This window comes from Aptenodytes forsteri, unplaced genomic scaffold (genome assembly GCF_000699145.1).
Source record: "Aptenodytes forsteri isolate BGI_AS27 unplaced genomic scaffold, ASM69914v1 Scaffold241, whole genome shotgun sequence".
NCBI classification, from domain to species: Eukaryota; Metazoa; Chordata; class Aves; order Sphenisciformes; family Spheniscidae; genus Aptenodytes; species Aptenodytes forsteri.
Genome location: NW_008795252.1, coordinates 1559368 through 1579594, shown reverse-complemented (window position 1 = coordinate 1579594; position 20227 = coordinate 1559368). Strand labels below are relative to the sequence as shown.

Sequence of the window (20227 nt, the reverse complement as noted above, 5' to 3'; positions counted from 1 at the left end):
CCCACATGGGCATTAAGTGAAAGCAGGAGTGCTTATTAAAGAAGCTGAAAGGAGGCCTGTGTGCCAAGTGCCTGCATGCCGCAGCCCCGGTAGGTGCTGGTATGACAAAAGCCTGCGTATGGTTTCCCAGGACGTGACCGCCGTTTGACAGAGGAGTGACTAACAGATTTTGTTTTCTCTCTCTCACTTCACCGCATGCTGTGCCGCTCTGGATGTCCACACTGTGCCTCCCGTCTCCCAGCCCAATGACAGTGATGTAAGTAGACAAAAGCTGGGGACGGGGAGGCATCCCAGCGTGCCTCGCCGCAGCTCGGCTTCATAATTGTGTCGTTTGTGTGCCAGCATTTTATAGGCACTGTCCCTTGTCTGTAGTCACTGGAGACGGTCCAAGCCTGTCGTAGGCTGTGTTTGTCTTCGCAGTAATTAAGTGTCTTTGGCAAAGCTGAAAGTGCTCTGGGTCGCAGCGCAGCGTTTCAGAGACCTGACCAACAGCAGGAGGATGCTGTGAGGTAGGCTGGTCTCTGAGGAGGGAGCTGTGCCCATAAGGCAGTAGATGTGGTCTCAGAGCAACCAGGGAGCTCAGGTTCAGCTTTGCCCCCCTGCCAGGGGCTCCCTGCAAGCTGCCAGTGGTCTCAGATCAGGCTCCCCACTGCGGTCCTGCTGCTGCGTGGCCAGCCCAGCACCAGGCACTGCTGGAGCTTCTCCAGGTCTGGAAGAGCAGCGGCAGCGAGACTCGGTCCTCACGCTGCTGAGGAAGATGCTGTGAGACACGGGCCCTTCTTGTGGGAAACCACTCTGGTTCACCTGGGTTTCTGTTCTGATTTCTGAGCTCTGGGCCCTGTATTTGTTATCCCCCAAGGCCATAATAGTGGTTTGTTGTGCCCATATTTCTCTGCTGACCAAAGGAAGGAACTCACCAGGGATGAAGTACAGGGCCACCTCTATGCGTATGTCCAGGGAGACAAAACAACCCAATGCTGTTTTGTGGTGAGGCAAGAGTAAGACGACGCTTGCAGCTGTGGGTAAAGGGATGTTTTTAAACCATCATCCCTAGAGCCTCAAAAAGCCAGTCAGGGTTCGAGCATGAGCACGCGATATTGCATATCCACAGGGCTTGAAACAAAATCAGGCATCTCTGAGCTTCCCCTGAAGTTGAGCAGAGGGATGGAAACCTGAAACTATTGGTTTTGTTCTGCAAAACTCAAGAAGAGAAACAAATTCTAACTGAAAGTAATGGTCTTATTGTGGTTTGAAATGGCAAATTCACGTCTGGTTACTAAGAATCATCCAGAAAGGGGGCTGGGGTTTATGTATAAGGGTTTTGCGGAAATAAAGGGCAGCTGGCTGAGAGCAGATGGGCTACACAACACGTCAGTGTCCTTCCCTGACCCCAGAAAACCTCTGGCAGGAAGGGGACCCCGTGTACAGAAATGGCAACACCATGTCAGCTTTCTTCCCTCCGCTGCTAAATAAAATAGCGTTAAAAAGTAACACAAAGAGACAGACACAGGCAGCCAAGGCAAACTCAGAACAATTATGAAATCAATAAGTACCTGAAGGGCTTTGTTACTCACCACTTAACCCCTCGTGTCCCCACCCAGTTCAGTGTTGTGAAACCCATGCCAAGTCCGGTACACAGAAATCCTAAATGAAACAAATGGATGGTGCCTTGGGCTACATTCACATCCTATTTTATCATTAGCTGTCTGGAGAATAAAGAAACCAACAGCAACAACAACAAAAAAATCCCTGCCTGAGAAGAATCCCTGATCTAAAATACCATGCCATGTGTTTAGTCCAGATACTAGCAGATGCTGAAATGCATGCTGGTTTCTCACCAGTGCACAATAATCTTTGCTTTCTCAGCCAGAGAGCTTGATGCTGCCCCCTTCGTTAACGAGTCTCTGTTTAAAGTGCAAAGGTACTGCTGGAAGTGTATCAGGGAGGTGGGTGCAGGATCAGAGCCCTCAGCAAAGGGGACGTTGCTCAGAGAGGTGGGGAGTACGCAGAGCCACTGAGTGGGGTGGTACCGGTGCATGCTGTAGAGCTTGTCTTGGTGGAAGCGCCAGCTAAATTGCAGAGCTTTACGAGATGGTGGTATGGAGACCTTTAGCTCAACAGTCCCAAGGGGGAGACCGTAAGATGAGATCATGCCACGGTTAATGCCCTGCTTTTCCTTTCCAGTGCAGTGCCTTGGACGGTGCCTGTCCACTAAGCTGTCAGGATGATGTAAGTTGCCCAGATTTCTTCTCTGTACCTGTGATGGGTGTGATTGACTACCTGCTCTGTGGAGATCTCTGTCTCCCCAAAAAAGGAGCCTGTCGTCTCCTCACAAGAGGTTGCACAGCTGGGGCAGGACCTCATGCTGTTGAGACAAACCTGCAGTTTAGTTCTTCCCCTCAGCTTTGAGACGTCAGCTGAGCCCGGTCAGGGGCATGGGGATTCCAGCCAGTGACTCTAAGGAGAGTCCATCTCCTCTAAGGCTGTCTCACTGGCATCACAGGTCTGCCAAAGAGAGTGGCTGTCAGCATGACATGCGTGCTGGACACCCCTCTTTGCATTTACACCACTGCTTCAACCTTGGTCTCAGGCATATTTGGGACAGGAGCTCCTCCGCCCTGGAGAGTGGGATCACCAGAGAATTTTCCTCCTATGTTCATGTAGGATTTCCTCTGCATCCTAGTTTTTCCCTGCGAGACCTAAAGGTTTTCATCTAAACTCTGTGCCTCCATTTCCTGCTCTGCAAAATAAAAATAAGACCAGCACTGATGATACTCAGCGGTGAGGAGAGGGTTATTTCATGAGTGGTTATAAAACTCTGAAAACTGAAGGTGGAAAGCATTAGATACCATTTTATTAAAGAGAAGTGCTCTCCAAATATCCTGTCGCTTCCTGCAGGATGCCTTGTCTTCTGAAATGTGGCTCAGAGCCTGCTAGGCCTGCACACAGCCCTGGCAAGAGACAATCTCCGTCACAGACAGCTCACAAAGTAAATACCTCAAAATGGAGGCAGAGAGGGAAAAGTCAATTGTGTAAAACCCGTGGTAGCTGAGCCATGGGGCTAGGCATGGAAATGCCGAGGCTGTTGCCGTGAGCACAAGCCCACACCGCTCCATCCTGCACACAGCGGTACGTCCCAGACAACCACGGAAAAAGCTGTCTTTAATGTTGCTTCTCTTTCATCTCTGCAGATTCTGAATTGCTTCCTCATTGATAATAACGGCTTTATACTCATTTCCAAAAGACCTGCAGAGGTAAGAGAGCATAGGAGGAGGAGGAGAGTGTGCTTGGCTTGTTCCTAAATAACCCACCAGAGCTGGTTAAAACAAATGAAGTTCAATTGTGTAATAAGGGTGGCTGCTGTATAATTACATTCAGCTGTGCGGTGAGGGGGAAGCCTCCCGGCAGAGTGACAGCACATCCTAGGTAAGAAAGGAACTAGTCAAAATATCTTTTTCTCACAAGTGAGGAAATTAGACTCCTTTCCCTTGGCGCAGATGCTACTGAAAGATGATTTGAGACAGTCCCAGAAGGCAGGCATGCCCTGACGCGGGAAGGGAAGGGAAGGGAAGGGAAGGGAAGGGAAGGGAAGGGAAGGGAAGGGAAGGGAAGGGAAGGGAAGGGAAGGGAAGGGAAGGGAAGGGAAGGGAAGGGAAGGGAAGGGAAGGGAGAGGAAGGGAAAGGAAGGGAAAGGAAGGGAACAGCACTTTTGAGCACCTCTGAAGTCAAAGCAGGCGTTCTTTGGGAAAGGAAACTGACGGGATGGTAAGAGCAAAATGCCAAAGGCAAAAAGGAAGACGAAGTCATTTAAGCAGATTGGAAACAGGAGCACACCTGAAGAACCGGAGGATTTACTGTGTTGATACTCATGGTGCCACCGGGAAATAAAAGCAGAAGTGAAAGGAGTAAGGAGAAAGACTCAGAACATTAACAAAAACATAAGCAACAAAAGTTGCTTCCTTTCCTCCTGCTTCCAGCACCTCCACGACCATTTCTAGGGAGCTGAAGGGGCACAGTTTGTGATGTGACATCCTGTGCAGCCTGGGTAAAGTCAGCACTACCAGCCCCTACATGGTTTAGCTATACTTTTCTGCTCTCTGGTAAATTCACCACAGAGCTATTTGTTTCAAAATAATAAAAGGCCACAGATTTGGATGTCAGAAAGTGACGTGTTGGAACAGTCTCATAAACTACAAAGCAATAAGTCAATAGCAAGAGTGGGCTTATAGAAGAAATGGAAAATGAAGCGGTTTTGTTACTGACAGAAGTGTGGAGTTTCATTAAAATTGCCGTAGTACTGGAGTATGCGGTACATACATACAGTAACAAATACTGTATGTGTATTTCCAAAACGCAGTAGATCTGATCCCAGAAATTACTTTCTTCAAGATGTGACAAACAGGTTGAAATGGAAATTAAAAATAAAGTAACAGAACACTCGATGGATGTGATTGGGACAAGCAGCACAGCTTCTATAAAGGAATAGTTCTTTGAAATCAGCAAATCGGGAGAAAAGGGAGAGTGGATGACCTACTGTATTGCAGTTTTTCTAAAAACCTTGAAGAGAGTCCCTTACAAAAGGCTGTTAAAGAAGTTCTGGTTAAAGAGTGAAGCATGAATTAGTGTCATTGATCTCGAAGTAGCTGGGACATAAAAGAAAGAAGAGGAATTTTTAGATGGATTTTTAGATGGAATACGTCAGCTGTATGAGTCCCATAGTTTCCCATCTGGACTTGTGTTGGTTAGCATATTCAGAACAGGCTGGCAAAAGAAAAAGGTGAGATCATGAATTTTGCAGGCACTACACAGCAAGTTCAGAGGCCAAAATGAGAACTGTTGAGACTCACAAAGCAAAATGAATCAGCAACACAGTAGCAGCAGGGGGTGATACAGACAGATACCAAGGGGGGCATAGTGCAGGGAATAACCAAACTCTTCCCCTGGCACTCTGAATATTCCAGCAAAAGTGCCCCTTCAGTGACTTGGTGTGCCAAAGAAAACCTGAAAAATAAGGGAGGAAAATGCTGTAAAGTTGTATTTGCTCCCTACTCTGGGAGGCCAGAGTATGTTCAGAATGGGCTGGTAGTCTTAGGAGTCGCTGTCTGCCTCTGACCCCCATGGCATTTTCAAAGGTGCTTTACTGAGTCCTATGGCATGTGTCCGTAGAAAAAGGCAACTACACCCTTTAGGTACCATGTCTACTGTTCATCCTCAGCACCACCCTCCTGAGTTCTAGCTCTGTATTTTTCCTGCATCTTATGGAAAATGAGTTTTTCAAAAAGCTCGTCTCTGAAAGATCTGACTAGCAGAAACATGGCATTATAGTGGATTTGGGTAAATTATAAACATTATCCACATGCCTCCAAGATCAGGCATTTTGGCAGGCACCAGAGCTGTCATCTCCCCGCAGCTGTTACCTCCCCTGACCTCGGAGAGTTCACCACTACTTTTCTTCTGATTTCTTTATCTTGTTCCAATTACTGCTTTTATTTCCCAGTGGCACCGTGAGTGTCCACACTGTTAAACCCTACAGGGAATTCAAGACAGCAGCAGCATTAAATCAATACCCTGGGTTTCATAGCCTTGCCACTTGGGTGTTGCTGCGTGGGATCACTTGCCGCTCTGTGGCCTTCCCTGCCCCATCCCACACTCTTCCCTCAGTGCATCCTTTAACATAATGCAAAAAAAGATCCTGTACCTGGATTTTTGTGGGGTTTTTGCCTTTCTGGAGAAGTCAGCTAGTTTGCTGCCCTCCCTCCCTGCCACATACCTGACACCAGGACCAGCAAGAGTGGCTCAGCTGCCCGGGTCAGCGTTTCAGCCCAGCGGTGGGGAGAAGGGCAGTCTGCCACAAGCTGCCTGTTCTGCCCCACCGGCCGGGATGGGAGGGAGCTTGTCGGATGCCGAAGGAGCTAGGGTGCACAGGTGAGCCATCTGCCCCATTGAGCTGCGCAGGCTGTGGCGGCTCCAGGACAAGCAGGGCCCCACACGCATCCCTGCTTCCCCAAGGAAGGCAGACGAGGAGATTTCACATCCAAAATGCCTGCTTCCCAGGGCAAAGTGCAAGCTAAGAATAGCAGAGAGCTACCAAAGTGCCCGTGTTCTTATAGCCCCTGGGTGAGCAGCTGGCACTGGAGACCTGCTCCAGGGGCTCTGAGATCGTTTGCTCTGTCTCTCTGCTCACTCCCTTGGGGCTGCCGTGCTTTACAGTGCACTCAGCCTGCTGCCTGCCCGGGGCTGCCTGCTGCCTGCCTGGGGCTGCCTGATGCTCTCACCTCCTTCCCTGGGTGACTGCACCAGAGTGGCTTCACGCACAAACGGGGTGAGGACAGCCTGTCTCAGGCTCTGCTCCCCTCTGCCCTTGGGATGGAGGATCAGGATCGGGGATCGGCTCTAATAATCTCTGCCTGAAGGCGGCAGGAAGCTTACTGGCAGCCAGAAGCCACCGCGGAAGAAAGAGGGACTCAGGATTTGAATGAGTGATGCATTGGAAGCTCCCTGCAGGATTACTTGGGGAAGAATGGATAATCTCTTAATTCAGGCTAATCCCCTCATCCAGACTCATCGCAGAGGGAGCAAAGAGTTAATAGCCAGGGCCAGGAGAAGGGAGTGGGTGAGGGAGAGGACCAGGCGATCTAGGGCAGGGGAGGAAGGGAAAGTAAGTGGCAGGCCCAGGCTGTGCTGCAGCGAGGGCTGCTCTGCACTATGATGCTATGTTTCTGCCAATGTTTGCAGCCGTGGCCCCACGACCACTCTTGAGTTTTTAGCTGCCTTTTGCTGCCAGCCAGAGGCACATCTGTGGATCACAGGTCTGGATCTCCCTCCGCCTGCTGCATCCAGATGTCCCCTCGTTTGCTAAACCTCCTTCTCTAGGACTGCTGCCTTCTCCCTGAGGCATCTTGCAGGGTATATCTGCAAGCTCTGCCCAGGCGGAACTCCAGGGACAGGGTGCAGGGTGGCAGCTAAAAGGCCAAGATCCCACCAGGGCTGGGCAGAGCTTGTGGAGAAGTAATGCAGCGATGAGGCTGCCCGCTCACCCAAAGCCTGACCCATTTGGCAGATCCCGTTTGTCTACAGCTTTTGTGTGTACCAAAAGTACAAATTGCTCAACGAGCCAGCAAAACATGGACACATGTATGTCTGTGAGTAGTGGTGTACCTTGCGAGCCATATGCAGGCTCCAGGATGCATCTCTTTCCTGTGCATAGCCTGCATATGTACTTGTACACTCTCAGCTGCAGGGGGCATGTGTCATGCAGGATGTCAGAGGCGATGCTTTGTGCTGTGAACCTCTGTGGAAACCTGCACAGAGCTGGGAGTTGGGAGAAACACAGCAGAGGGATGTCTGGGAGAGCAGCAGCCAGTCACTGGAGGAAGCAGGTTGTAATGAGAGCTGCTTTGCAAAACGTCGCTTCAGTACAGGACCGCTTCAGTTTCTGCCAAGTGATGCTTTCCTGTGTAACTACCTGCACAGGATACCTAAAGCAGCACCGAGCTTTGAATGTCTGATTCAGTGTTAAAGGCCAGTTTGCTGATGCTTTTCTGAACACGTTCCCTAGACCTTACTCTCAATTACACTAATAGCTCCTCATACTTGTACCTATAGGAACCACGTCCTACCTGGTGAAATTTGGTCAGACATCAGCATCTCTGGACAGGGTGGGCCCCATTTACAGCCCTGCAGTGGCCCTCTGCCCTTGCCACACCGGCTGCAGCTTGCACTGCATTAAATTCCACCACTCTGGCTCCTGCTGGGGCTGCAGACTGGTATTAAATGGAAGCAGCAGGCCTCCTCACCACCCTAATCAGATTGAAAGAGCAAGGGAGGTGAAAAAAGTTAGCACTTGCTCAGACACATTTGACTATGTCTGAGACGATTACAGCCTAAATGCTCGAAGAGGAGTTGATGTTATATATTGATTTATACAGTGAAACGCCTTCTAAAGCCTTTTGGGAAGAGGCTCATAACCATGTAACACTACTGTTAGATGATTACCATATGATCTTAGGTAAATCTGCCTAAAGGGGTTTTTTTTAGTGGAAATGCCCCACTCAAATGAAGTAATCTGTCATCTGCTAATACGTGCTAAACGACTGCTAGCCTATCAGTGGAAAAGTAAAATGTCCCCCCAAACTGCATGAATGGTTCCATAACATATGGGAGCTATTATTTACTGTGTCAAGACCCGTGAGCCAGGAAAATAGATGGACAGCTCGTATCACGTTTTTATTATTTGCGAGTATTTTGTTTACTTGCTTGCAAACAAAGCGGTGGACTTGGCAGATTCAAAGCATTTTTGCAATAGATTTGTCATGGTTTAGTAATCAGGAAAGCCAGAACTGTTGTTTGGTTGAAGAAGTCTTTCGAGCAGCGGTTCCTGGATTTGGGATTGGGACTGTATTTGAGGTTATCGACTCCAAAATGTAAATGGGACCAGAGGGCCAGGAGCTCCACTTTTAGTACAGGCATGCAAGCAGGATTTGAGGGTTGTTGCCCCCCCAAATGCAACTTTTGCTAGGGTGGAGCCTGTGCTAGCATAGCTCTGACCGTGCCAGTGCATAGTGTGTAAGATAAAGGGATGGGTCGGTGTGTGTTGCATTGTTTGGGTTACTGCCTGCTCAGAACTTGCACAGCAGTGAGTTGTAAAATTGTGTTTGCTACCTAAATAAATGTGTACGGCGCACTTACGCATGCCGGGTTAGTTCACCTAGGGCAGCAGGAGAGCAGAGGTTTCCAAAGCCACTGCAGCCACGGGCTAGCAGAGACGCTCAAGAGGAAGAGACTCAGGCGCTCAGATCCAGAGAACATGGATTCACAAAAACCCACAGGAGAGCCCAGGCTCCCAGTGAATCAACGTGCCTGGGTCTCTGCAGCTTGAGAGTCTGCCTTTTTCTGTCACAAGCTGCAGGGACTTACGTGGGCTAAATCATTTCCAAGCGCGGTAAGAATGGTGCAGGATGCCCAGCTGGTGATGGGGGAAGTCCTCCCTCAAGCTTTCCAGCCATCCAAAGGACAAAGCTCGGTGTTACCTCCTTATAAAACACTCATTATGTGTAGTAGGCCTCCAGGCAGACTGGATTGGCTGGAGTCATCAAGCATTTGGAAATTTTACTGTTGACAGTTTATTTTGGGTTTTTTCCTTTCTTGTGCTTGCAGACTGGAAAATTTTTTGGTGCAGTGGATGGCTCAGTAATGACCCAGCTGCTAAACATGGGCATGTTCAGGCGGTAAGTGGGGGATCTCTGCGCTGTACTTCTCTTTCTTCAGCTGGTGTGTGGGTCAGAGCATATTGGCCTCCATAAGCAGCACCACTGAGCAGGGGAAAATGCACGTGCTGGTGCATGTGGCTCTCTTATTTGGCTGCAAGAGCTCCTTTAGCTACCTGCCCCCTCCCCTGACTCGCTCAGCCATTGTCACCACACACCCTGTTCCTCCTCATCTCCTGCTCTCTCACCTGCTGCAAAGCACTAAGAGAGACAGTAACTCCTGATCTCCGTTTGCCAGAAAGCAGCTGCTCCTGTGTCTTTCCAGGGCAAGATGCTATGGGAAACACTTCTTGGCATTTTGGGTGAAGTGCTTCAGTTCCTCCTGCCACTTGGAAGGCCTTTCTATGAGCAGTTGTCTGAGAGCCCCCCAGATGTGGCACTGCAGCTGGCTGAGCACATTTCTCTCTCTCCTAAAAATTACCTCTGTTTGTCTCACTCTACTCCCCCAGCCCATGTCGAGAGAGTTCAGAGTTTCAGTGGCTTGAAAACAGGAACTAGGGGGACCTGAGGTAGATACAATTATAATTCTCCTGCTTCACAGCCTGCTTTACTCACCATCTGAAACGAGGGACGTATTTCCTCCTGTACTGACCCAGTTACATTAATCCGGGGCCTGTATTTCTCCCTTGGCAAAATCCAGCACTGACCAAACAGCAAAGATGTCTGTAAGCCGGCCACTGCTTTAATTCTTACATACAGAAGCTTTTATAGAAAAAGTCATGCACGCTGACGTGTGTGTCCCGTAGGCAGTTGCATTGCTTGCTTTTGACTGCTTCCTTGTTTTGTGTTGATTGCAGGGTGACCATGTATGATTATCAAGCAATGTGCAAAGTACCCTACCACCACCACAGCGGTGCCCAGCCTCTGCTCAGTGTACGTATCTGTCAGCACACAGCCCTCTCTGGGCTTGGCTGTGGAGGCTTTCTCCTAGGACGTCTCCAACACCTTGATGTAGCACAGTCCCCAAAAGAGCTTAGTAGCTGTTTTCTTTCAAGTGATGGGAATATCCAAACTCATCTAAGGCAGATTTCTGAGGCAGTGATGGCCACTGACAGTGGTTTCCAATTTGGCTCTCTATTGGCGTATAGGATCTCACTGAAAATCAGAAGGACCAGGGAGAGGACAGGAACTAGACTATGCCAGGCTTCTCCTAAAAGCTGAAGAACCACCTTGCAGCTGAAATGAACAGAAATGCTTTTACAGGGCATGGTTTTACTCAGCAGCTCAAAAAGGAGAGTTGCACTGTCCAGGGAACAGAGCATCCGGGAGAAAGCTGTCAGCCTCTCAGGGAAGCATGAGTGGGCTTGGAGCAACAGAGAGAGGGGTTAAAGCTGCCGAGAAATGCTAATAGCCCAGGGGACAAGCTATAAGAGTGAATAGTTTTGCCAGTACCCAAATACAGCCTCTCTTTAGCCTGATACAAGCTAATAATCTAATCCCACTCTACCTTCCTAACCTGGCCTCGAACAGGCAGAACTAAGTAATTGCTCAAGACTCAGGCCACTTCAAACTGGTTGAAGCAACCCTAAACAAGGATGTGTTTATTGCTGTTATGATCGCTTTTTTAATACTTTAAAATGTGGTGTGCTGGAAGTACATCCTATGGCATGACACAGTCATTTTTTTCCACTAAAAGAATTTTCAACAAAATATTACTTTTTAATAATGTGTTACATTTTTAACAATATATCAGTTTTGGCAATAGCTACACTTAAGCTGGATAGATAAAATATTGTGATTGCAGTGAAAATACTTGCTTGATCATATCCTCGAGACTTTTGATTACTGAAAGAAATGTCACAAAATATGAGCTGCCAAAAACCAGGTGAATTGGGAAGAGAATAAAAGGGTGAGCATTCGGCCTTCATCTCTCCCTTTCCCCTCTTAGCAAAACCCTCAAAAAGGAAGAAATCGAGAAAAGTCCATTTTTCATATGCATCGTTCAAAGGAAAAATCAGTGAAATTCCCAACCATCTATACATTTTACTATTTGCTGACTTATTTTGCTTGAAGATAAGTCAGTTAGCAGTAATGGAACATTGTCTTGTGTCCTGTGACTGCTGCATCTGTTTTGGGTTTGAGGATACAGGCATGATTATGAGGGAGAGATGAAAATTAGACATGGTTACCATGAAGAAAAGAAGCAGCAGGATCCTCTGCAGATGAATTGTCCCTGGGACAATGCTGGATTTCCAATTTGTAGCTGAAAAGCAGGAAGATGATAGAAGTCATGCCATCTTGAGGAAAAGCTGGATGAAAGCACAGTTAAGCATAATCAATCAATGGCAGATAATACTAAATCCTGGGCAATGCTGTCGCTTGTCCCAGAAACACCACTTGGTATCAGAATATAAAAGCATCCTAAACCGGCGGTGTCCCATTTAGCTGTGTTTCTCTTCTGCTCTGAGCTCTCAAGGTCATCCATACTGGCGAGAAATCATCAAGCAATTACATCTTCAAAGTCCTTCACACATTTGTGATAAACTCCCTGACCCTGACGGGGAGGGGGTGAAAAAATATTATTAGTAGCAAGGCAGCTCCACTGGCTTTTGATGTATTTTGAACATTTTCCAGTGATGCTCAGACCTTGAATTTCCAGCCTGTCTTCAAGAGCTCTGATCAGTGGAGGGAATTGGTCTGAAACGTGGGGTCCTGCATAACAATTACAAACTCTCTAACCAGGTCCTTATGGTATTTCTCATTTCTTCTTTTGTTCTCCAGCCAATTTATGCCTTTCTAGCTGCAGTGAAATGGCTGATAAGTGATTTCCTCATGTGAGTACCAAAAGATGGGGGTGTTTGGGAGGCCCAGACCAACGGGGGCGAGAGCTGAGAAAGCTGCAAGCGGAGGCCCCTGCGTAGGGCATTGCTCTCAGCCTTCTCCTGACATTCAGCTCAGCGCCTTGCTCCTGGGAGACAGAAAGCTATTACTATTCCCATTTTGAGAGGCAGAGGCCCGGAGCGGGTCTGGGATTTACCTGAAGTCACTCAGTACATAGTGGCAGCGTCAGAAATAGGACTCGGGTCTCTCGGGGCCCAATGCAGATCTTTGATGTGAAGTCCTCTTGCCTGTCTCCTCTGCTAGTGATGAGCGAATGCACACCTTCGCTTCGCAGGGGGCGAAGGCTGAAGGAAGGAAACCAGGGAGCTCAGGTCTGAGTGACAGCAAGGGAGGAGAGAGGGGAGGCCATGAATCAAGCTCCGGATTCAGGCTCGCCTCAAATTGCTGGGGGGAATTGGAGTTCAAATTAGGATGAAAGTGCCGCTGCTCAGCTTGCTGGGTGTGCAAAAGACAAGGTGTGGAAGAGATCCAGCTCCTAGGGCTTGAGGGTAATTCAGAATAATTCAATGTGATGTGCAGCTACCTCCGTGTAGCCAGTGTACGGGCTCCCTGATGGCCATCCATGCCTGCTCCTCAGGTGGGTCTCATGGTAGCTGAATCCCTCCCCAGCCTCGGGGGCTGCCGAACTCAGTCTTCTGTTCGCCGGCGAGGCCCCTGCACAGTATGCACTGGTAAAAGCCCATTCAGTTATTCCACAGTACAGATCCCATGATACAGAGCTACACTCTCATCGTGTGGAGAGGAAAGAAAAAAAAAATTAAAAAAAAAACCCCACAGACTTCCACTGCCAGCAAAGTCATAGTAAACATTTTAGAACTGATACTCGCTGGGCGACAGGGCCATCTCCCTGACACCTGCATCCTTCCAGGCTGCTGAAAAAGCATCCTCTGTTCTTGCTCTTTTGACAGCTTCCTTTTGGAGTTTAACATGAGTAGCTTCTGGCACTCAGACAACTTGGCAGATGGTGAGTACACAAAAGTCCAGCCGCCCCATAGCATGTGAGTGTTACAGCTGCTGGTGGCAGAAGAAGCTGTACAGGGAAGCCTCGTGCAAGGAGCCCACCATCTGCCCCGCCACCTCTCCCTCCATGGACCCTGGCATCCAGCTTCCAGGTCCCACCACCACCTCATCTCCCCCCACTCCCATCCCCATTTCAGGCTGCCACAGAGCGGTCAGGGTGAAGTGCGTGTGGCTCAGAGCATGCTGCTCGCTTTCCTCAGGGTAACTGCTGGGGTGGGGGGAGGCTCTTCTTTCCAAGGACCCCCACCCTCTGTGCAGTCAGATGAGAGAGACCATCAGCTGCAAAGCCCTTTGGTTGGAAAGACTCCCTTCCAGTCTTTCCTGAGGGTGGCCTACAGGACAGGACAGAGCATGGCTGGAGCAGCAGGCTCTCCGGAGCCTCGCAGGGGTCCCAGGAGGCTAGCCAGGAACCTGTAAAGTTCAGTAACACATGGAGGGTCTTCACTTGCCCACTGGACCCTCTCTGGAAGAGAGAAGATGATGGCACATGGTATTGCACAGCAGCTGAGTGCAGCAGAGGGGTATGTCTGGGTTGAAATCCAATGACCTGCCCTGCAGCTGCAGTGCTGCCTGCTAAAAACATCCCGAGAGTCTCTGCATTCCCAACCCTGCCCCACAGGTAGGGGGGATGTTAATGGCCCTGAGGTGACCCGAAGGGAAAGGTGAGGAGTGCTCTGCGCAGCCATGTAGGTGCTATTATTACATCCTCACTAATTATTCAGCGCTACTGGCGCTTTTAGTGGAGACAGTGGTACCTTCCCTGCTAACTGTGGGGCTGAGTCTTCTGCGCTGAATTCGCCTGGCATAATGGGGAAACAGTCATTTTTAGAAAGGAAAATTTCCTTCTAGTCAGAGAACCAGCCCGGTGTCTGGGTACTGGTTAGGCCCCGCTCGCCTCCTCCAAAAAGGATCGCCAGAGATGGCGGTAGAAGTTGCAGGTATCCTCTGTGTGGCCCTGGCTGCTGCTTAACACACGTCAGGATAACGGGAGTGGCCCCATGCAGAAATCGGTGGGGAAGAGTCAGATAAACAAGTGCAGTACTTGCAGCAGTGCAGGAGGGACTGCTCTTTCTGGAGGACAGACAGGCCTGGTGTTCCTGCAGGGAGCTGCTGTGGATGCTAAATGGCTGCAGTTTGATTTAGTCTTTGCTTGAGGAGATGTGAGAAAAAGGGAGGAGGGTTCTCACTGCTGCCCTGCTCATCGCCATTTCCTTTTGTGCTTTCTTCATCTCTCTCCCACATCACCTCCATGACTGCTGCGTGCAAATTCATCTCTTCGCTGTGCTGCCATCATGTGAAACTGTCACGTGGCTCCATCTTCATTGTGTGTCTCTGTGTGTCATGCGACCTTTCCAGCCAAGGCTGTCTTCCATCACTGTAAGTAGAACCACTTAGCAGCGAAAAGAGGAGGATTTAGCTAGAAATCCCAGGCTAGGAAAGCGATGCTGTTGCTCGTTTAGCTGGCTGAGCTGGTGATTGAAGGTCTGTCACCGAGAAGTCAATAAAAGAAGGAACACACCAGCCTCCTCAGTGACTGCAAGTACAGACAAAACGATCACTCGTTACTATGGCATAGTTGGGCCCGTAGCCTGTGTACCATGGCATGTCCTTAAGGCACTGTGCTTCCCAGCTGCCCTGTTCTTTTCAGCCGTCACACCAAAACCGAAGACCAGCCCGTGCCTTCTCACAGGAAAAACTGTACAGGTCTTGTAGACTTCAGCTATTAAGAGGCAACTTAAGTCTTCTTTTCCACACCCCATGGCTTAGCTCCTTCTGATGAATCCCAGCCCAGCTCCAGGATAACGCAGAATTACTTTTAAGCAGTTCAACTGATAAGTATATGCTCTAGCTCATAAGTCCACTCCTACAGGCTAGTTAGAAATCCCTCCAGACGGAGTCCAGACTGTGGCTGTGTTTGTATCTCCCTGCTTCCATATCTAGCTTGTATTCGTCGATTTGCTCTCTGCCCAGCAAGACGTATGTGTGAGACAGAGATAGAGAAATAGAGACAGTTGGAATGTGTCTTACTGTATGAAGAAGAGGAAGAGAAAGAGAGGGTGACTACGGATGAAAAAAATGAGTGTCCATGTGGGGGGGGGAGTAGCGGGGTGGAAGAATACTATTGGGGCTGGAAGAAATGGATTGCACATGTTGTTAAGAAAGGGCTGTAGATTTTTGCCAGAGATGTTAACATTTTCTTGACTGCATGCCAAGGCTGGTGTATGCAAAAAGTATGGAGAGAAGACGACATTTTGTGAGAGAGAAACTGAGCACACATTTATTCAGGGATATGTGCAGAGGAATTAATGGTCGGGGATCTAATGCCTGACTGTGCACCTCTGGCTCTGCAGCACTGAGCCTATTTCTGCTTCCCAAGTTCTCTTGCTTTCCGGGAAGGCGAGACTCGCCGTTGGAATATGGGCATGATGTATTCAGACTGCACTCATCATGCAAATCTGCTTTTCAGAGGTGGTGAGAAGACGTGTTTGCTTCCACGTATTTTTCACTGCTCTCAGCATCTCATTCCTCTCTGTGTTTGTAAGGGCTTCTGCTTTTATGGACATCACCACAGGTTTGAAAGCCTTTAATTAAGCCAAAAATACTTCCAGCCAAGGCATGCAGCCTAGAAAGGACTATTTCTAGAATTCTGTAGCTCAGAAAAGTTTCTTTTTGACTGCATGGTAATGTACACAGAGGATATTTTACAAGATAATTGATTGAATTCTGTGTTTTGTATTTGTAACTAAGTGGCAGATTTGTCTTATGTGTCCCAGAGTAAATCCACTGACTTGGGTGCAGTTATCCATGATTTCTGCTGGTGGGAAAGAATTCACAAATCTGGGCTATACAGTTCATAACAAGGCGCAGCGGCTGCCTTTGCTGCTCAGGAGGATTGGTTGCCAAATGTCTGACAAAGTCTTTCTGGAAGTGCAGATGGTAGCAACGACAGCCTGGAATTAACTCACTCTTTGCTATAAAGTTTGCCATTTGTTATCAGCTCCTCTGACTGTTTACTAATCCCTGACCACCAGACTCTCAGAGCGCTGATAACGTTTTGATGTCCAGCGTGTGCATGCAGAGGCTCAGCCCGAGCATTTTGCTGATGATGTACACGCTACTGGGCTCCTCTGAACTTCTTAATACTGCTGCAGCTGCATTGCTTCCAAGCAAATTAAGTGGCAGAAGGCTTAAGCATAATCTCTGTCATAGGTCTTGTCTCTGTGCAGAAGTTAGGAGATTTTAAAGTGGCTTCTTTTCATTTAGCCTGTGCCAAGAAACTGATTTAAGATGGTCTGTGGAGGGGACTTGTGCCAATTTAGCACAGTTTAAAAATACAGCTTGGTGCACGTGATGAGGTTAACACAGAACAAGTCAAATTGCAGATGTTCATGAAAGATTGCAAACAGAAACGCAACTTCTGTTCGTGACTTAGCCCATACTGCACTGCCCCGAAGGGACTCAACCCGGTGCACTTCCCACCACGTACCACCAGATGCACAGGCTGCTCCCGTGAGTGCCACCACGGCGCAGTTTGGCCCAAGATTGCTGCTTAAGCGTTGCCTCTCTGGTCCTGTGTTCAGAGCTGACGTACAGCTCTTGCCCATGTGTGCGGGTCAGGCCAGCAAGCTGTGCTGATCAGCACTGGCAGAGGGTGCAGGTTTATCCTGGGCGTGGGTCCTGCAGTCTCTTTAGTTGCCTTTCCCCTTGAGGCCCAGTTCTCCAAGCCCGAGTCCAGCACAATGGCCCTGATTCAACACTGGCTGAGGCTGGGAGGCCTCAAATCTCCTTCCATCCCATATTTTCCAAGCCATTGGTCTGATTCACCCCCTCCCTGCACCCTGTCCTTCACACCACTGTTTTTTATATGGTTTTAACTCCATCCGCTTTGATGACACTACATCAGGAAGATGGAGCTAGTGGAGAATGTCATTCTTTGCCAGGGACGGGGGGAAAATGAGGACCTGGATGAAGTCTCTGCTATGTCAGGACCCTTTGCCACTCCTGACATGAGCAATACGCTAAATTCTTGCAAGCAGTTGTGCCCCAACTTTATCAGGTCATCTTTGTGGTCATCAGAGCTGTTCTTCTGAGCAAGAACCGGCACAGTCCATTGCCAGCAGCTGTGCTGTGGTGACAGCCCCAGTCACTCAGTGCTGCGAATCCAGGAGTAACGCAACGGGACTTAGATGGTTCGTGGTCTTGCCACAAGCATGTCCCTAAGAAGGTCTGTCCCTGGCTCAGACTACTAGCCACCCGTTTCAGAGTTTGGAGCTGTTTTCCCAGCCACTAATACAGTGAATTAAGGCTGAAGGAAAGGGCTCCCACTCTGTTCCTCACACTCCTTTAGTCCATCAGGGACTTCACTGGCCCGAATATGGTTACCAGCCCTGGAGCTGATCTGAGCTGGAAAGTGTTTGCAGCTTCTCTCCTTTCAGCATAAATGGGGATATTCTGCGTGTTTCATCAGAAATGTCTAAGCCTTTGAATTTCACCTCAGTAATAGGGACTTCTACTGCTCATCCCGAATGTCCTCAGGGCTGTTTGTCCCCATGTCAGAGGCATTCTCCATTAGCAAAAATGGGAGAGGCTTTTCCATGCTTCTGCAGTGTGGGATTTGCAGAGAGGGACAGCAAATGGTGACAGAGCACAGGCAGGCAGCTCCTGGCTGGTGGCAGAGTTGCTGCCGGACCCTGAAATGACACGTTTAGTTGATTAATTTAGTGTGAATACAGAACAAGGCATCATGCTGAAATCAAGCCCTGTGTGCTTTTGGATCTGTGCAAAATGAACCTAACCGTGATACCGAAAGGTGGTCCCACCATCTGGGAGGATTTAAGTAGGAGGCTGCCTTGTGAGTGACATTTTTAGAGAGTTCAGAAGAAAAGCACAAGGCACAACTATGGGGGACTCTGGACTGCAGGGAGGTGTTTGAGTACCCATCATATTCATCTGGGGAAGGCATTAGAGGGGAGATTGGGCTGCAGCTCCTGGCTCTTAAATGGATGTCTTGTGTTGCTGCATCGCCGTGGTGGACAGAAAAATCAGAGAAAATCATCCGGCTTTTCTCTCTCTCATGTAATCCACATTGTTTAGACAGCAAGCTCCGCAGGGTGGTGCCTGCCTCTTTTGGTGTGCTCCGGCAGTGTCAGGGGAGAGGAGACCATAGCTCTCAGTGAGGGTTTTACAGTGATGCAAGTTACCCATCAGGATCATGGATACCCTCTTGGTGCCTTCTTACTTACTACATTTACTGATTAAAACCCATGTTGCTACATCTTTCTATAAATCTTCAGTGCTGCTGCTGCAAGGGATAAACTGGTCATCCTCCACATCAGAAGGACTCTCTTCTCTGTCCGTCCCCCTCGGCAGGACTGCCTGCAGCCGCTGTGTGGGTGGAGGGCTGTGGAGTGAGTCTTTTGTGCTCAGACCCAAAGCTGATAGAAACCATTTCTCATACTTCTTGTTAGCTGAGCCGCAACCACTTCTCCCCTAGCAACAAAGCCTCGCGTTTCCATCGGCGACATTCCCCTGTGTCTTACAGAGGCAGGAGCTGGCTTTGCTACCTCCAGCTGAAGAAAATAATTGCCAGAAGGGCCCAAGGCAGTAGTTTCAAGCAAGGCAGGCTTTGCTGAACTCCTAGAAAGGATGCCCTTGCTTCTCAAGGGAGGCTCAGTAAGGCTGTTCAGCTCCCCTTCATCCCCAAATTACTTTGGGAGTCCCACAGAGTGTGACTGATGAGTGACGGAGCAGCTGCTCCCTGCCCCTGCGGTGGATGGCTCCCCCCAGGAGCCAGCACCACACGTTAGCTGGGTCTCTGCTGGTCCTTGAGAGCCGCCATCTGCTTCCCTATGGTATCAGGCCAGATCTCTTTGCTGGCAGTGTTTTCTTTTTTTTACGTGACACATATTCAACCCCTCAAATTTCCTGCTGTGGGCTCGCTCTGAAATGTCAGAGGGCTCAGGAAGGATCAGTGTGAACCAGGGCTGGGTAGGCAGGAGGGGCTTTATTGACACTGCTGGTTCAGTAGACACCCACCCCACCCCATTCCCCTCCTTTGAACACAGGGGTACCAGTGCCCAAATGCCCCTGCGTAACTGGCCGCGGGGGTCCCTGGGGTGCTGCGGCCGCTGCAGCCCCACGGCTGCGGCTTCGGCAGGGTAGGGTCCAGGCTTGCTTCAGGGAGGTGAGTGGGAATATTGGGCACATTTCTCACATAGGCCGGTTTTCCCACACCACCTAGTGGGAGCAGGGATCACTGCCTGGCTGCTTTCTGCAGCATCTCCTCATCTCCTTCCCCTTCTTCTCTGGTAGGCACCTGCTCTTGGCCACTGTCGGGGGGGGCACGCAGGGCTGCTGCTCCAACCTACATCGCTAGTCTTAAGTGCTTCCATCTCAGTGCAGACCGCTCCTATATGATCCTCTGCCCTTCGTGTCTCACCTTGTCTCCTTACCATCACAGCTCACAAGCACAAGAAGCACGACACCTTGCAGCCCTGCGACACCGAGTACCCTGTTTTTGTGTATGAGCCGGCCATCAAGGAGACCAACGGGCTGATCGAGTGCGGAGATTGCCAAAAGTAAGAATTGCAGCTTCCCTTTCATTTGGGGGCTCGTGCACCTATCCCCAGGTCGCGACAGCACGCGAGCCTGGTCGCTGAGCTCGCCAGTGATGGTGGTAACTTGAGAAGAGTCGCCTGCTGCTGTGCCCATCGCGTGGCCACCGCCGCATCCACAGCTCTGGCCACAGAGCAGAGCTAAACAGCCATGCTGGATGGCGAGGAGGTGAAATGATCGAGTTGTTACAACTTATCTATAAAAGAGAAAAAAAAAAATTAAAAGCGCCTGTTAATAAGCAGAGGTGGCTGTAGAATGAAGGAAAGAGCATTTAAATATATATATATAACTTTCCATTCCACAGATTTCAGAAAGGAACTTTTTCTGTTTTTTCACATTTCTGGCAAAAGTTTTCTCCTTAGAAAATTTTCCTTTTTGCAATGCTTTCGGCTTTCCTTTTCCTTTTTATATTTTCCCTCTTTTCTGTTTTTCTACAGAAAAAAAAAAAAGCGGGGGGGGGGGGGAAGTGTTAAAATGAAAGAAAT

At 49.2% G+C, this 20227-nt stretch overlaps 1 protein-coding gene across 1 annotated transcript in view; it reads left to right on the top strand.

Annotated features, from left to right (window-relative positions):
• CACNA2D4 (calcium voltage-gated channel auxiliary subunit alpha2delta 4) overlaps positions 1–20227 on the top strand; it is a 134344-nt gene that overhangs the window by 108862 nt on the left and 5255 nt on the right. The window contains exons 28-35 of the mRNA XM_009279061.1: positions 2185–2229; positions 3192–3254; positions 9157–9227; positions 10064–10139; positions 11988–12040; positions 13016–13071; positions 14484–14504; positions 19588–19705. Of these exons, the coding sequence (XP_009277336.1) occupies positions 2185–2229; positions 3192–3254; positions 9157–9227; positions 10064–10139; positions 11988–12040; positions 13016–13071; positions 14484–14504; positions 19588–19705 (503 nt within the window). The remainder of the gene's footprint in view (positions 1–2184; positions 2230–3191; positions 3255–9156; positions 9228–10063; positions 10140–11987; positions 12041–13015; positions 13072–14483; positions 14505–19587; positions 19706–20227) is intronic.